Source organism: Monodelphis domestica, chromosome 2 (assembly GCF_027887165.1).
Source record: "Monodelphis domestica isolate mMonDom1 chromosome 2, mMonDom1.pri, whole genome shotgun sequence".
Lineage (NCBI taxonomy): Eukaryota > Metazoa > Chordata > Mammalia > Didelphimorphia > Didelphidae > Monodelphis > Monodelphis domestica.
In genome coordinates this window covers 30871679-30888788 of record NC_077228.1, presented here as the reverse complement: position 1 = coordinate 30888788, position 17110 = coordinate 30871679, and the positions used below count along the sequence as shown (strand labels likewise).

Here is a 17110-nt window from a genome sequence, read left to right as displayed (position 1 = left end):
CAATTTGGAATGATGCCCAAAGAGCGACAAAAGAGTGTCTGCCCTTTGATCCAGCCAGAGCACTGCTGGGCTTGTACCCCAAAGAGATAATAAGGGAAAAGACTTGTACAAGAATGTTCATAGCTGCGCTCTTTGTGGTGGCCAAAAATTGGAAAATGAGGGGATGCCCTTCAATGGGGGAATGGCTGAACAAATTGTGGTATATGTTGGTGATGGAATACTATTGTGCTCAAAGGAATAATAAAGTGGAGGAATTCCATGGAGACTGGAACAACCTCCAGGAAGTGATGCAGAGTGAGAGGAGCAGAACCAGGAGAACATTGTACACAGAGACTGACACACTGTGGTACAAGAGAATGTAATGGACTTCTCCAGTAATGGCTTTACAATGTCCCTGAACAATCTGCAGAGATCTACGAGGAAAAAAAAACTATCCTCAAGCAGAGGACAAACTGAGGGAGTAAAAACACGGAGGAAAAGCAACTGCTTGACTACAGAGGTTGAGGGGACATGATGGAGGAGAGATGCTAAATGAGCACCTTAATGCAAATGCCAACAACAAGGAAATGGGTTCAGAGCAAGGACACATGTGATACCTAGACGAATCTCGCGTCGGCTATGGGGGGGGGGGGAAGAAAAGAAAATTATCTGTTTCCAATGAATAATGTATGAAAATGACCAAATAAAATAATGTTTAAAAAAAATAAAAGAACAATTGTATCAGTTCCCAGTTCTAGCAGCAATGTACTAATGTCCCAGTTTTCCCATATTCCCCCCAACATTTATTGTTTTCCTTTTTGGTCATGTTAGCCAATCTGATAGTGTATATAGAGTTGTTTTCATTTGCATTTCTCTAATCAATACTGATTTGGAACATTTTTCCATATGATTATGGATAGTTTTCATTTCTTCCTCTGAGAATTGCCTGTTCATATCCTTTGACTATTTTTCAATTGGGGAATGTTTTGAATTCTTATAGATTAACTCAGTTCTTTATCTATTTGAGAAATGAGGTTTTGCCAGAGACACTTGCAATAAAAATGTTTTCCAAATTTTTTGTTTCTCTTCTAATCTTGGTTGCATTGGTTTTGTTTGTAGAAAAACTTTTAAATCTAAAGGAATAAAAGTTATCTATTTCATTTTTATAATGTTCTCTATGCCTTGTCTGGTCATAAATTCTTTCCTCATTCATCTTACAGGTAAACATTTCCATGCTCCCCCAATTTGTTTATGTTGCCACTATTTCTAGATCAAGTGTTTGACTTTATCATAATATATGGTGTGAGATATTTGTCCATGCTGTAATAAAATAGATAATCTGTGTGACTATTATTTCTGGTTGTGGTAACTAGATACTCTGGCTTGAGACTAGAGAACTACTAGGGGAACCTGAGGAATGCCTATTTGCTATGGAGATAGAAGTATTTCTGAGAGGTAGATGGAGAGATGCTACAGGGGTTACTCTGGAGCTGCCTGTTGATCACTAATGGCTAATAAGTCAAGCTGTTCTCTACCCTCTTCCTCCCTTCACCTCCCAGATTTCACCCAGTCCTTTTGCCTCCCTTTTCCCTCCCCCGGTCTTAGTCAGCCATCTTCTAAGTAACTTACGAGAACTATGAGATTTCAGAGAAATATTTTTTACTCTTCTATTCTCAGGTAAATTGGTTTATTGGGAACCACAGGATGAGAATTGAAACTGAGGTAAGAGGGATGAGGGTGTCCCTAATCTCTAAAGAGAATTAGGAGGGTTTGGGAAATGTCAGTCTAGTCACAACTGTGACTCAGAGACAGCCAGAGAGTTTGGAGGACAACTGTTGAACATTTTTTCTTCTTTAGTCAGATAAACTCTGCTTGAGTAATTCAAGTCCAGACTCTGTCAAGAGCCACAAAAGTCTTCTGTCTGTCTGTCTGTCTGTCTGTCTGTCTGTCTCTCTCTCTGTCCCTAAGTCAGGAAAAACCAGTTTCTCTTGATCACGAATCCAGAGAAGAGATTTCTCCCTTGGTCAGTCACCCCCAGAGAGCCAAAGTCCCAGTTTCTCTCCTCTAGCGAGGCTCCCAACTGCCTCCTCTTGGAACATTCCATTTGGAATCTTCACCTTAATTTTGCAGATCAGGTCCCCAGCTTGGTCTGCATGCCTGGCTTGTCCTTTCTTCATACCTCTTCCACAATGCCTATCCTCTATCTTACTGCTTTCCAGTTCTCCCAGTAGTTTTTGTCAAATAATGAGCTCTTTCCCCAAGAACTTGGATCTTTGGATTCACTGAAAACTAAGTTGCTATGAACATTAACTTGCATTTGTTGATAACCTATTGTGAGAGAGTGATATTGAAGAAAACCCTGCAAACAGAGGCAATGGATGGAAGTTTGAAGAGCTGTCCATCAAGGAGCATTCCAGAGGAGAATGTGACTGGGAGAAGGTGGTTAAAAGAAACACACAAACTGCTGGAAAAATCTCTTTTTCTCCTGGTGCTTGAAGGAGGAAGAACTGAGAAAATCCTTTGTTGATTTTCTCTCTACATTATCAAGAATTTACTCAAAAGATCCTTAAGACTGTTAGCCACATCCCTCATCTAAGACTCTATAATTTTTTTACTCAATTTAGGATTTACTTAAGATCAGGAAAAGTCCTAATCCCTCTCTCCTATCCAATTTCCCTTTCCTCCCCCTTCCTTAAAATAAACCCATGTTCCAACAACTTTAGAGAGTGAGTTATCTATCAGATATTCAGGAAACTTACTCAGACTGCATCCCAGTTTGCTCCAACTAAAGCGACTAACTAAAGTGGGAGGGAGAGGGAGGAGGGAGACAGAGCCTGATTCCACCTTACCTCATTGGTCTGTAGGCTTGCCCAGAAATCTTACATAACCATAATCCATCTAAAGAAACAACCACCTAATACACTATGTAAAGGGTGGCAAAGGGACCTGAATAGAATCCTGCATATTGATGGACAAGCAGCTCAGTGGCAGTTGAGAGTCAGCAAAGAATTTGGGGTAGAGAACTGGGAGCTGAGGGGAATTCTGGACAGTTCAGCACTTATAGCTCTGGAAGGGAAATGGAGAGGGTTTTTTTGTTGTTTTTTTTCCCCCTGGGTGACTGAGGGGATCCGAAGCATAAGAGAGAGAAGAGCCAGAGTTTCCTGATTATCTGTGAAACTGCTTCTATCAAGAAATCTCTCTACTACCTTTCCTTTACTTGCCAACAAGAACCCTCAACTCAGGAGACTGGGTTGGACTCTCTCATCTGAGCTGACTTGCCTACTTCTTCTGCGTCTTCTCTTTGCCTCCTTTGGATTTGATTGAGACTTAAAACTATAGATGTTAGCTTAGAAATAAAGACTGACAGCTGAAAAGAAGGCAGGGTCCTTTGGGACTTGGACTCAACCTTCTAGATTCAGCTGTTGTGGGTATCTTTTCCCCTTTTCCCTTCTCTACCTTCCTTCCCCTTTTTCCAAATAAAATCTTAGTACAGTTAGATTTGGGTGTTGGCTTGGTTTCTTAACAAAAGAAAAGTTGGGTGATTAGGAACGGGATTTAAGGGTGAAACTTACCTCATCTGTGGCAATAAGACTTGGTCTGCCACAATCTTACACAGAAGAGGGCTTGATTATAACCCTCTCTGCTCTGGACAATTGATCCGGGATATAAACATCTTCCCTGTAGTTGTGCTTGCGCTAGGACTCATGGGATATAATTTATTAACATTATCCATTGAGAAGAGAGATAGAAAGTTTCTTTCTGTCTCTCTAGTTGCCTCAAGCTCTGGTGTCAGCCATTCCCAGGGAGGGAGAGATCTTGCCATCTTTCCCTTCCCCCTTCAACTTAAACCTTAGCATCTATATTTCCTTAGCTTCATTTCCCCTAAACTGTTTCACTGGAGTTTACAGTTTTCCAGTGAGACAAAATCATTCAACATTTCTCTGATTTTAGGAAGGGAAAATAGCTCCTTCCCTTCCCATTTTAATACCTAATCTATTCCTTTGATGTACCACTCTATTTCTTAGCTAGTACCAGATTATTTTTATGATTACAGCTTTAAAATATAGTTTGAGATCTGGTACAGCTAGGACTTCTTTCATTTTTTCCCCATGAATTCCCTTGATATTCTTGGCCTTTTGTTCTTCCAGATGAACTTTGTTGTTATTTTTTCTAGTTTTATAAAATAATCATTGAGTAGTTTGATTGAATAGGTAAATTAATTTAAGTAGTATTGTCACATTATCTATATTTATATATAGAGATATATAGATATAGATATATAGATATATATATCTATATATCTATATATCTATATGACTCAGCCTATCCATGAATAATTAATGGAACTCAGTGGGGGTGGGGGCCTGGCATTCCATCTCCAAAAGGTTTGCCATCACTGATCTATTAAGTTCCTATGAACTAAACATTGGGTATAGAAATAGAAATAGAAACAAGTCTCTGAATCTCATGATCTAATAGAGACAACACATAAAAAACGGTTTCAACTATAAATCATATGGAAAGGTTCCATAGTCAGTCTTTGAGTGCAAAGAAGATAGTTATATATGTTTTCTGATGGCAATCTTTTCTAGATCTCTAGTAGCTATGGTTGCTGAAGAGTGGTAGCTGCAGCCCTCACTGAAGCAGTGGCCAGGGTGCATCTCCACAGATGATGTTTCCCAGGATGACTGTACTGGGTTGGAATCAATGATCTGGGATGAACTGGCATTTTCCAAGGCTTTTAGACTAACCTTCCCATTAGTAGCATTTGGTCAATATTTGGTGCTAGTGGTGGCAAGAAAAGTGGGCACATCCTCCATAGATTTCACCTTTTCAACCTCTCATTTATGGTCTTCTCTCTTCTGACACTGCCACTACTTTAGTTAAGGCCCTCAATCACCTTCTACCTGGATTATGGAAATAGGCTGCTGGTGGCCTGCCTGCCTCAGTTCTCTTCCCCACTCCAAACCATCCTACAGTCAGTCATTAAAGTGATTTTCCTAATGCACAAAGTCTGATCAGGCACACCCCCAACACAATCAATAAATCCCAATGCTTCCATATGATCTTCAGGATTAAATACCAAATGCTCTGTTTGACATTCAAAGTCCTTCAAAAATTAACCTCCTCCTATCTTTCCATCTTCTTATACTTTACTCAATGATGCAAACTCTTTAATCTAATGATGCTAGCCTTTTGGCTGTTTTACCAGCCTTTTTTTTTTTTATCTGTGTCCTCCATGCCTGGAAGCTCTTCCTTCTGTGTTCTACTTATTTCCCTGCCTTCCAATCCCACCTCCTACTGGAAGCCTTCCCTAACTCCTCTTAATTCCAGTGCCATCTCTTTGTTAATTATTTACTATTTATCATTTATCAAGGTTGCTTTGTATACATGTGTTTGCTTGTTGTCTTCCCAATTAGATTGTAATCTATTTAAAGTCAGGAACTTTCTCTTGCCTTTCTTTGTATCCTAGTATTTGGCATATATTAGGTGTTTTAGAGTATATCTGCCCCTCAAAAAAAATCCCAGGAATTATATAAGGAAAATTATAAAACACTTTTTGTACAAATAAAGTCAGATTTAAATAACTGAAGAAAAATAATTGTTCATGGGTGGTCAGAGAAAATATAATTAAAATGACAATTCTACCTAATCAGTTTTTTCAATGCCATCCCAATTAAATTTCCAAAAAACTATTTTGTTTAGCTAGGGAAAAAGACAAAATTCATTTGTAAAAACAAAAGATGAAAAATATAAAAGGAATTAATGAAAAAATGTAAAGGAAGGAAGTCTAGTTATACCAGATATTGAACTATATCTTAAAGCAATAATTATCATAACTATCTGATACTGCTTTGGAAGAGCATATATAGACAGAAGATTTGAGATCAGATTGAATATAATGGAATGAGCTAAAATCAGGCCACACTGAAGAGGTATGAATGGAAGAACTTCCACAGAGAAGGGCAGGAGATGGTGGAGGGCTGGTAGTACTAGGATCCTACTCTCATCAGATTTGAGAGAGAGAGGGAAAGAGAGAATAACACATAAAAGTAGAAGAGTAAAAGTCTTCTTAACATACAAAGAAAAAGAAGGGGATAGGATAGGATAAGGGAAATACAGAGTACTCTCAGGGGATTGAGAGACTAAGAGAAAAAAAGGATAGACTAAGAGAAAGGAGGGCAAGGGCATAAGAAAAGGGAGGGATGATAAGAAGGGAGTACATTTCAAGAAATTGGGGGGATGAGTAGATAAGGAGGGCACTTAGGATAAGATAAGGGAGGGAATTCTAATCAAACTTAAATCAAGAAATAGAAGGGGATGAGGAAGGTACTTCTGAAAAGGCAAATAGAATAAGAACTAAAAGATAAGGGGGAATTTTAGAAAGGTAGACCAATTTGGAACTAGAAGAGCAAAGGAAGAGGAAAAGAGAAGACTTCTGAGAAGATGTAAATTGGAGAGGTAGTGGACAGAAGAAATTGGAAATCTGAGAGCTACAGCAAAAAAGAGAGGAAGCTGAAGACAAACAATAAGGAAAATAGAATGTAGAGAAACTCACAACTACTAATTATGACTTTGAATGTGAATGGAATGTACTCACCCATAAAACAAAAACAGATAGCAGAATGGATCAAAATCCAAAACCTGACATGTTGTTTACATTGTTGTTTATAAGAATATGTTGTTTCCAAGAAATATGAGAGACACTCATGGAGTAGAAATAAAGGGCTGGAGCTAAATATACTATGCCTCAGCTGATACAAAGAAAGCAAGGTTAGCAGTTATGATCTCTGACAAAGTTAAAATGAAAATAGATGTAATCAAAAGAGATAAACAGGGAAACTATATCATGTTAAAAGGTACCATAGATAATGAAACATTATCAATCTTAAACCTATAAGCACCAAATGTTATAACATCCAAATGTTTAAAGGAAAAACTAAATGAGTTACAGATGGAAATAGATAACAAAACAATAGTGGGGGGCTTTGTTTCTTCTCTAAGAACTATATCAATCTAAGCAAAAATAAAAATAAAAAGAAGTCAAGGAGATGAACAGAATCTAGAGAGAATTGAATGGGAATAGAAGAGTATACCTTCTTCTCAGTGATACATAGTAACCTTACAAAAATAGACCATATATATTAGTGCACAAAAACATGATATTTAAATGTAGAAAAATAAATATTAAATTCATCCTTTTCAGACCATAATGCAATGAAAATTGTAAATAATAAGGGACTATGGAAACAAAATGTCAAAACTAAATGGAGGCTACATAACTTAATCTTAAAAATGAGTGGATTAAAGACCAAATCATGGAAAATAAATAATTTTATTAAAGAGAATCATAATAATGAGATAATATACCCAAAACTATGGAACACAGCAAAAGCAGTAATTAGAGGAAAATATATACCTTCAAATGCTCATATTAACTAAATCAGAAGAAAAGGGAACATATTGCCTATCAGATTTATGGATAGGAGAGGAATTTATGGTCAACAAGAGATGGAGAGCATCGTGAGGTGAAAAGTGGATAATTTAAATTATATTAGATTGAGAAATATTTGTCCAAAAAGTCCCAAGATTAGAAAGAAAGCAAAACCAGGGGGGAAATTTTATAAATAGCCTCTCAGATAGAGGTCTCATATCTAAATTATAGGGAGAATTTTGTCAAATTTATAGGAATAAGAGCCATCCTCGAATTGATAAATGGGCAAAAGATATGAACAGACACTTTTTTTGAGATACCATCTCACACCCATCAGACTGGAAAAATAACAAAAGGGCAAAAAGACAAATGTTGGAGGGAATGTGGGGAAATGAGGATATTAATAGACTGTTGATGGAACTGTGAATTGATCTAACTATTTAGAGAGCAATTTGGAATTACCACCAAAGAGCTATAAAACTGTGCATACTCTTAGACCTAGAAATACCATTGCTGGATCTGTTTCCCAAATAGTTGGAGGAACTAGGAAAAGAATTTGCATGTTGTGAAAGCAACAGAGTACTCTGACAGAGAGAGAGGAAGTATCAAATGAATCAAATTAGTGCCATCACCTCAATCATCACCTGCCCCCAGACTTTGATGGAGACAATCTGGGATGCTGAACCCAAGTGTGTTGCCTTGGAGACTGATTGCTTTGCTTCCTGTTTGCTTCTCTATTTATCATTGAGGGGAGAAATCTCTATAAAAAATCAACAGATGCTTATTTTTCATTTGTGAAATTAAAAAATTCATATAACTCTCTCTTTCCCCTCACTGCATTAGAGAAGGCATTATTTGACCAAAATATATGTGTACATAAAACTATGTTTTATTTCTATTTGTCTTTTTTTTTTCCTGGAAGTGATCATACTGACGAATAGAAATCTGTTGTTCCAGCTAAGCTGACTTGACTGATCCCAAGGTGGAGCATATGAATATGGAAATTACTTAGAGCTTAAAGGTCTCTTAGAACGAGGATTGGAGAGGGGACGGGACATTAAAGAAGAAAAGAAAAGAAGAGAAGCATTCAGAGCCAAAATACTCAAATCATAAATTGTCCGTTAGTGACTAAACATTTGTTGAAAACGTACTAGGGTAAGGGATGGGGATGAAACGAAAGGGGGGTGGGGAAAGGTCTTGCATTCACCGGCCTCACTTTCCAACGAGAGAAAATGTAAATAACTAGACAGAAACAAAGTAGGCGGAAGGCAATCTCATAGGGAAAGCACCGAGAGCATGGGAATGAGAATGAGGGAACGAACAACAACATCCCGCAACAAAAAGATGGACTTTGGGCGAATCTTGGAAAAGGCCAGGGAAACTGAGGCAGATGTGGGGAGAGCGAGCATTTCAAGCTTCGGGATCCCGAAGAGCAAGAAGGGAGACGGAGTGCCCCGTACTGAGGAAAACAGAAAAGCAACGCAGCATCTCTGAATCTTTAGAGTGCGTGGAGAGTCGGAAAGCTGGACAAGAAAATGAGGAAGAAGCCAGGTTGTGAAAGGCTTTAAAGAGTTTGTGTAACGGAGTGGGGAGGGTGGTGGACGGACCCGTGACGTCTCTTCTAGTACCACCGTCGTCTGACAGAGGAAGAGACTAGATCCGTTTCTCTTAAAGATTCCAAGACACCCGGAGGCGATTTCTTACTTGGAAGAAAGCCGTTATCGGACCAGGGAAATCCGGGAGTGTTGCAAATGCCTGCCGCTTCCTTGGGGGCTGAACTGCTTCTCTGCTTTGGATACGCGGCCTGAGGCGGCCTCAGCTCTCACTTAAGAAGCTGCTGCCTCCGTCCCTAGATACTCGCCGCACCGCGTCTCAGGATTTCCAGCAGCCTGAGCGCCAACGAGGAACCTCTGGACTCTGTCACAGTACCGAGGCTGAAGATGTACTGGACTCTGTCCTTAGGCTTGGTCTGGAAGTTTGGCCTCTCCCTGCTGTTGCTGTTCATCGTCAAGCTCTGCATCTGGTACTGGCGACGAATCCGAGCCCTGCGCTTCTTCCCAGCACCCCAAACACAATGGCTCTATGGCAACGTGAAGGAGGTAAGCTAATTCCATGGCTTGACTTTGGGCAGCGGGCTGGGACAGAGGGAGGTTGCTGCTGCTGTTGGCCCGACTCCCCGTGAGGATAAGTTCCAGGCCAACGGGGCTCTCCCTTTGTAGGCGACTAAAGGACCATCGCACAGATCCATTCTGAGGAAACTTATTGGAAGAGCTTGCCTTGGAAGAGCTCACACCCTCCTCTGGCCTTTTCCTGTCCTCTTCACACAGAGGACTGGATCTCTAGTCAGGAGTACTGGATTCAAATCCTTCCTAAGCATTTCACTACTGTGGAATCTTGAGCCTGTCGTTTCACCTACCTAATTCGTTTCTTCCTTTATAAAATGAAGGGATTGGACTAAATTGCCTTAGAGCCCTTTCCAGCTCAGATTTTAGCACTGAGACTCAGAAATGGAGAATGAGCTACAAATGTCCACGATCAAAGAGAAAACTCTCTGGCTTTTCAATCTTCGTAGCATGGCCCCTTCCTACCTCTAGAGTCTTTTAATACTTTACACCCTTCTCCCATGTGCTCTACCATCCAGTGGCACTGACCTCCTGCTCTTCTTGAACAAGGCATTCTGTCTTCTGACTGCATGAATTTTTACTAACTGGCCTGTTATGCCTTGAATACTCTCCTTTTTCATTTATGCCTCCTGACTTCCTTCATGTTCCCCCTAAAATTCCACCTACCACAGGAAACCTGTCCCTATTTCCCTTATGCTATGCTTGCCCTGTGGTCTTATCTCCAGTTTATCCTGTACATATCTTGTTGTACAGAGTTGTTGCATGTTGTCTCCACCATGAGATTGTGAATTACTTGGAGGCAAGGTGCTTATGCCTTTCTTTTATCCCCAGTGCTTAGCACAGCACTTGGACCACAGTAGGCTTTTAGTAGGACTGCTAAGCGTTAAGTCAGTATGTCCTGAGTCTGAATCTTACTTGAGAAATTTACTAACAGTATTACCCTGGGCAAGTCACTTAGCTGCTCCCAGCCTCAGTTCCTTCATCTGTAAAATAAAGAAAACAAAAACATGTATGTGAAGGATAGTTGTGAGAACCAAACAGTATATTTGTAAGTGTTATATAAATACTAGCTGTTATCCTTAGCAATCATAATAAAGACTTATTGACTTTGACTTGGCAATTGCCTAATTAAGAATTTGAACCCACATTTTCAGGTGCCAAGTGCAAGGCTATCTTTGTATAATTTAATTCACTAAACTTGAAGCATCTACTGTGTGTAAATCATGTGGGAGATTCTAATTCTCTGACCCATCCAGGCCCTGCCCTCATGGAGTTCAACTTAGAAAGGAAATATCTCTGTCATTTTATATAGATTTGTCTCTTTCTGGAGCCATTTGTCTCCTCTTCTCTCCTCTCCTGTGCTCTGTCCTCTTCTCTTCTCTCTCTCTCTCTCTGTGTTTGTGTGTGTGTGTGTGTGTCTGTCTGTCTCTGTCTCTCTGTCTTTCTCTGTCTTTGTCTGTCTGTCTGTCTGCCTGTCTCGTGTCTGTCATATGGAAGAGTGGTTGGATTTGACTTGTCCTGTTAGACCCCAGAAGGCAGAACCAGGAGCAAAGTTGAAGGGTAGGGGTGAGGGACGAGTCACAAAGAGGACATTTTAGACCAGAAATCAGGAAGAACCCCCTCCCTAGAGAATGAGAGTGACCCCAGAATGGGAAAGGCTATCCTTGGAGGTGGTAAACTCTCCTTCTTTGGAGGCATTCAAGAAGTTTGGAGATCCCTTGTTGAGGTTGTTATTATAGGGATTCTTTCAATATATGGGTAGAATTAGATGGTCACTATGGTCCTTTCCAATGCTCAGAATTCAATGCATTGTTAAGTGTATATGACAGGAAAGGAGAGAGATAAGGGAATAAGCATTTATTAAATACCCATTATGTACCAAGCCCTGCTCTAAATACTTTATTAATATCAACTTGTTTGATCCTTGAAAGGTAGATGATGATATTTTTATCATCATTTTACAGTTGAGGAAACCAAGGAAAACAAAAGTTGAATGACTTGCTCAAGGTCACATAACTAGTGTCTGGGCTCAAACTGAATTCTGGTCTTCCTAACTTCCTAACATGATGATCACTCTATTGGCTAGAGTACCACCTACCTAGCTACCTCATCAGGAGGAGGAATAATCCTGGGACAACATGCTGGAATAAGAATTTGGGGCCCCTTAAATACCAGGATGTGGAGTTTGTATTTTATCCTTCAGGTGATTAAAAAAATAACATTAAGTTATTGAGCTGGGCTGACCCAAGTATTAGGAAGAGTATTGGGGAGCTATTGGGAAGATAGATTGAAGATGCAAAAGCCTCCTATTATGGAGACCAATTAGGAAGTTTCTTAATAGTCTAGGGATGTTCAAGGAGATATGCTGATTCCTGTGTCTATATAGAAATATATATTTAAAAAGAAAGAGACATGTCATGGAATCAAATCAGTAGAACTTCAAAACATTGAGTACAATGTGAGAGACTAGAAGAAGAGGGGATAATGAGAGAATGTAAGCCTTAGAGGCTAGATGACTGGCTGGGAAGCAGTATCATGCATGAGACACCAGGAAACTGAGATCAAGAACTTAAAAGGTGATGAGCTCTTCCTCTTCCCCATCCTCTCCTTTTCATAGCTGAACAATTTAGATTGCAGATGTGCATCTGTACCTCATATTTGGATTTACAAGCTTCAAAGAGGAAGAGGAAGCCACTTGTTATAGAATATTAGAGAAATAGACTAGTATGGGAGTATGGCCAATTCAATTACCATTTCTTAAGCATAGCCTATGGCTAGAACTCTAAGAGAAAGGAAAGAAGGAAAGAGAGGAGAGGAGAGGAGGGGAGAGGAGGGGAGGGGAGGGGAGGGGAGAGGAGAGGAGAGGAGAGGAGAGGAGAGGAGAGGAGAGGAGAGGAGAGGAGAGGAGAGGAGAGGAGAGGAGAGGAGAGGAGAGGAGAGGAGAGGAGAGGAGAGGAGAGGAGAGGAGAGGAGAGGAGAGGAGAGGAGAGGAGAGGAGAGGAGAGGAGAGGAGAGGAGAGGAGAGGAGAGGAGAGGAGAGGAGGGTGGTATGATATGTCCAGATCATCATTTTGGGGAATACCTGTCTAACAATTATATATAGGATAGAGTAAAGAGAGGAGAAACTTGACCAAGAGCCTCCAAATGTTTCTGTTCCCCTCCCAGAGGTCCCTGAGCTCATCAAAGACTTCCCAGGGACTGGAGCCTGGAAGCTGAGGAGGGAAGAAGTTGGAGTTCACCAGCCCATGTCACTTTTTGTTTTTCTTATTGCAGTTTTCCAAAGAAAAAGACCTACAGAAGTTTAAGGAGATGGTGGAAAAATACCCCTGTTGTTTCACCATTTGGATTGGGCCCTTTATTCCAAATGTACATATCTATGACCCAGAATATGTGAAGACTGTCCTTATTCGAAAAGGTAAAGATGAGTCATCATATCACAGAATATTGAAAGTAGAAGAGAACTAAGAAGATATCCAATCATATCCATACGTGAGTGGGAATCCTCTGAGCTAGCTAAGTGGTACAGGGAGTAGAATGCTAGACCTGGAGTCAAGAAGACCTAGGTTCAAATCTAGTTTCAGACACTTACTAGAGTCTAAAGCAAGTCACTTAACCTCTGTTTGCTTTAGGTTTTCCCCTATAAAATAAAATAAAATAAAATAAAATAATAACAGCAACTACCTCCCAGGATTGTTGTGAGAATCAAATGAGATATCTGTAAAGTACTTTGCACAGTGTCTGGCATATAATATACACTAATAAATAAATATATTTATTCTATTTTGTCAATATAAATATTTATTCCCTCCCTCCTTGATTTCAACTCAGATCTTCCTGACTGCAGGCTTGGCACTCTATCTATTGTGCCATCTAGCTGACCCAGAATAAGAGGAAAGATCAGTAAGTGATATTTGAGGGATGTTTCATCCAAGAAGTCACAGATACTGTGCTATTCCATTCTATATGTGTGTCCCATAGTACACAGCTTTCGTGAGAGAGCTGAGAAATAGAACAAGATCTCTACTGAAGCCCCTTCAGCCTCTGAAGTTCAATGGTCCCAAACCCAGATGGAGTCGAATATACTTGAAGCCACTTGATTTTTGCATAATTTTGCATAATAATGTTTATTTTCTAAAATTCTTTTTTCATCTAGTACCCCCATCTGCACTTATTACTATAACATACCCCCCTTATTGATTTCATCAGGCTTTTAGTGCAAGTAATAGTTCCCAGGCTACATCACTAATTGCCACTTTGGGAAATTCCTTTTTTTTTTTTAAACCCTTGCCTTCTGTCTGAGGATCAACACAAAGTACCAATTCCAAGGCAGAGGAATAGTAAGAGCAAGACAATTGGGGTAAAGTGAATTGCCCAGGGGCACACAGTTTAGAAGTGTCAGGGGCCACATTTGAACCCAGAACTTCCCATTGAGAGACTTAGCTCACTATCATTCTTTTTAGTAACAAACCCTTTTTCCTTTCTTTTAATTAGATGCCATATCGCTCTAACCCCCTCTAGCCTATCTTCCCTGGATCTTCTCTCCCAATTTTCCTTTCCTTTATTCTTCACTAAGTACAACCATCACTGTTTTCTTTATTCTTTTTTTAAATGACTTTGCCAGGCATCAGTATTGCCATATACAAATTAAAAATTGGGGGAAATTGTATACAAATTTCTGTTACATGGATTTGATTATTTTTTAAACTCTATATTTAATTTTAACACAGTAAGACTAAAATTGTCCTGCTGGACTGTTCCACCATCTAAATTTTCTTTCTCTTTAGTTTTCACATTTTTAAATTTTATGTCTTTATCTTCTTTCTTTTTTGAATAATTTTATCACTATCTACCAAATCAAAATGTTGTCTGTCTCTGAAAATGCCAGTCTCCGTCTGAACCTTAATCCATTACCATTTGGCTCAAATAAATTTTGTCATAAATCTTCTGGATTTGTGGTTAATCTCACTACATTGATCAGAGCCTTTCAAAGTTCTTTTCTTTTATAGTATTGTGATCCTCATATGGCTTATTATTATTAATTATGTTGATATTGTTCAGTTGTTTCATTCCTGACCAATTCTCCATGACCCCATTTGAGGCTTTTTTGGCAAATATTCTGGAGTGGTTTGTCATTTCCTTCCCCAATTCATTTTATAGATGAGCAACTGAGGGAAACTAGGTTAGGTGACTCACACAGAATCATACCTAATAAGTGCCTGAGTCTTCCTTATTCTAAATCAAGGGTTCTATTCGCTATACTACCTGGTTGCCATTAGTAATAATAGCAAATATTTATATAATACTCTATGGTTTACAAAGCACTATTCATGTTATCTAATTTGATCCTCCCAACAACCCAAAGAGGTAGGTGGTGCTCTTATTATTTCCATTTTACAGATAAGGAAACTGAAGATTAGTGAATTTAAGGTACTTGTCCAGGGTCATACATCTGGTAAGATCTGAGATAAGATTTGAATTCAGATCTTCCTGCCTCCAAATTGAGCCCACCTGCTGACTTGCTGCCTCCTGGTTCTCCTAACTACAAACGGCATCATTTTATTGAAATTTACCCAGATTGCTCTGTTTTCATATTTTTATGATACAATTTTATCCCTTTACATTCATGTACCATGAGCCCTCTCTGCAGGATGATGGTGGTGGACAACAGTGAATGTGTTCATCAAGGACTGTAAAACAAGGAGTTGCACCAGATGGGAAGGTTGAAGGCTCAGGGAGGGGCACTTAAAATCCTTCTTCCTTGGTGCTTTTAAGGGCAACTACTTAGCATCTCAGCTACTTCCAGAAATGCTCTTGTAATATCATTGGATACAAAGCTGGAAGGGGGCCTTGGGGACCATCATCTTACGTGACCTTTCACTTTATAGTGAACTGAGACCCTGACAGGATTTATTTTAAATATATACTGAATTCTTTCTATATCTGAGTTTTGAATTAGAGGCTCAAATCAGTTCTTTGACCTTTGCACACATTCCTTTGTTCTTAGGAACTCCAAGGGATGTTTCACTCTGCCCCAGTAATGCCTGGTTAACATGAAATACTAAAGATAATAAAGTTTATCCTGCTAAGGTAACAGGAACTGGTTTCGATTAGGAGTTATTCCTACTGACATGATCCTAAATATGGGACTCCCTATCACCCAGGGATTGGACAGGACTTGAGAGTTTTCATGGACCTCTCCCCAGTTGGAGATATCTTGGGATGTCCAGAGGGAAGGCTTGATGCTGAGCTCCCAAGTTGTATTTATGCACCTGTGTCAGGAGACTTCCTAGTCTTTGATTCTTTTTTTTTTAACCCTCACCTTCCATCTTGGAATCAATACGGTGTATTGGTTCCAAGGCAGAAGAGTTGTAAGGGTTTAGGCAGTGGGGGTCAAGTGACTTGCCCAGGGTCACACAGAAAAGATTCACTTTCATCCTTTTGCCTCACCTGCTCTGTCATATACCCAAAGAAGCAGCTGTGGTTTCCCAGGTGCTGCCCCTCACCTGTAAAGTACTGGGTTCTCCTTGCTTATGTTACGTGCATGTCAGTACTCGATGCAGGAGCACACAATACCACTCTGATTTTATCCAGCACAGCTTCCACCTAATAAGAGATTGTTCCGCTTCTTTGCTTAACTTTTCAGATCCCAAAGCTCCGCTGCTCTCCAGATTCTTAATCCCCTTCCTTGGTAAGTACCTGTTTTCCGTTTATTCTTTTCTGTGTGGGTCAGCAGTATGGCATGGCAAATACGAAGGTAAACTTACTTAAGTGGTGTTCAATCACTTTCACCCAATAAGCCTTAATTGAATACTATTGGCCAGGTATATGGTACCAGGTGCTGGGGATCCCAAAGAAAACCACACAAAATAAAAACAATGCCCCTTCTTAAGCTTACACTAAGGAATAAGTAACCTTAAATAAGTTTAGAAACACAAGGGAAATGTGTATTTATAGGAAAAATACTAACTAAATTCAGCTTCTTTTCTGGAGTGGGGAGAGCAAGCACCTGAGAGAAATGGAAAAAAAAGCAACCATAATATCCAGGAGATGAAATGTTATGAATTAATGTGTAGTAATAAATTGGGTGTAAGAAAATCTGCTTCATTTAGCCAGAATGGGAGGGGGATTGGACTTGTTTAAAAATGAGTAGCTGGGCATGGAGTGATTATCTAGGGTATAGTCATTCATTTTTCAGTCAAGGCTAATTCTTCACATCCCCATTTGGAATTTTCCTGACAAAGACATTAGAGTGGTTTGCCATTTCCTTCTCTAGTTCATGTTACAGATGAAGAAACTGAGGCCAACAGGGTTAAACAAGATCACATAGCTAGGATGTGTCTGAGACTGAACTTGAACTTGTCTTTCTGCCTCCAGGCCTGGCACTCCATCCACTGCACCACCTAGCCCAGTGTTATTGAATTACATACATAGAAAGAGTTTATAATAGGACACAATAGCCAAAAAGGTAGCGTAGATTTAGACTTCATTAAGGTTTTAAGAATTGATTTTTCATGTATTGTATTAATTCCTAAGTCAGGGCCTGCGATTAGAAAGGCCCCAATCCTGTATATTA

General features: G+C 39.6%; 1 protein-coding gene across 1 annotated transcript in view; it reads left to right on the top strand.

Annotated features, from left to right (window-relative positions):
- The first annotated feature begins 8994 nt into the window (after positions 1-8994).
- The window catches only part of LOC100023558 (cytochrome P450 4X1-like), a 31663-nt gene continuing 23547 nt past the window's right edge, over positions 8995-17110 (top strand). Inside the window, exons 1-3 of the mRNA XM_056815182.1 lie at positions 8995-9513; positions 12811-12952; positions 16181-16225. Coding sequence (XP_056671160.1) covers positions 9355-9513; positions 12811-12952; positions 16181-16225 — 346 coding nt within the window. The 5' untranslated portion in view covers positions 8995-9354. The remainder of the gene's footprint in view (positions 9514-12810; positions 12953-16180; positions 16226-17110) is intronic.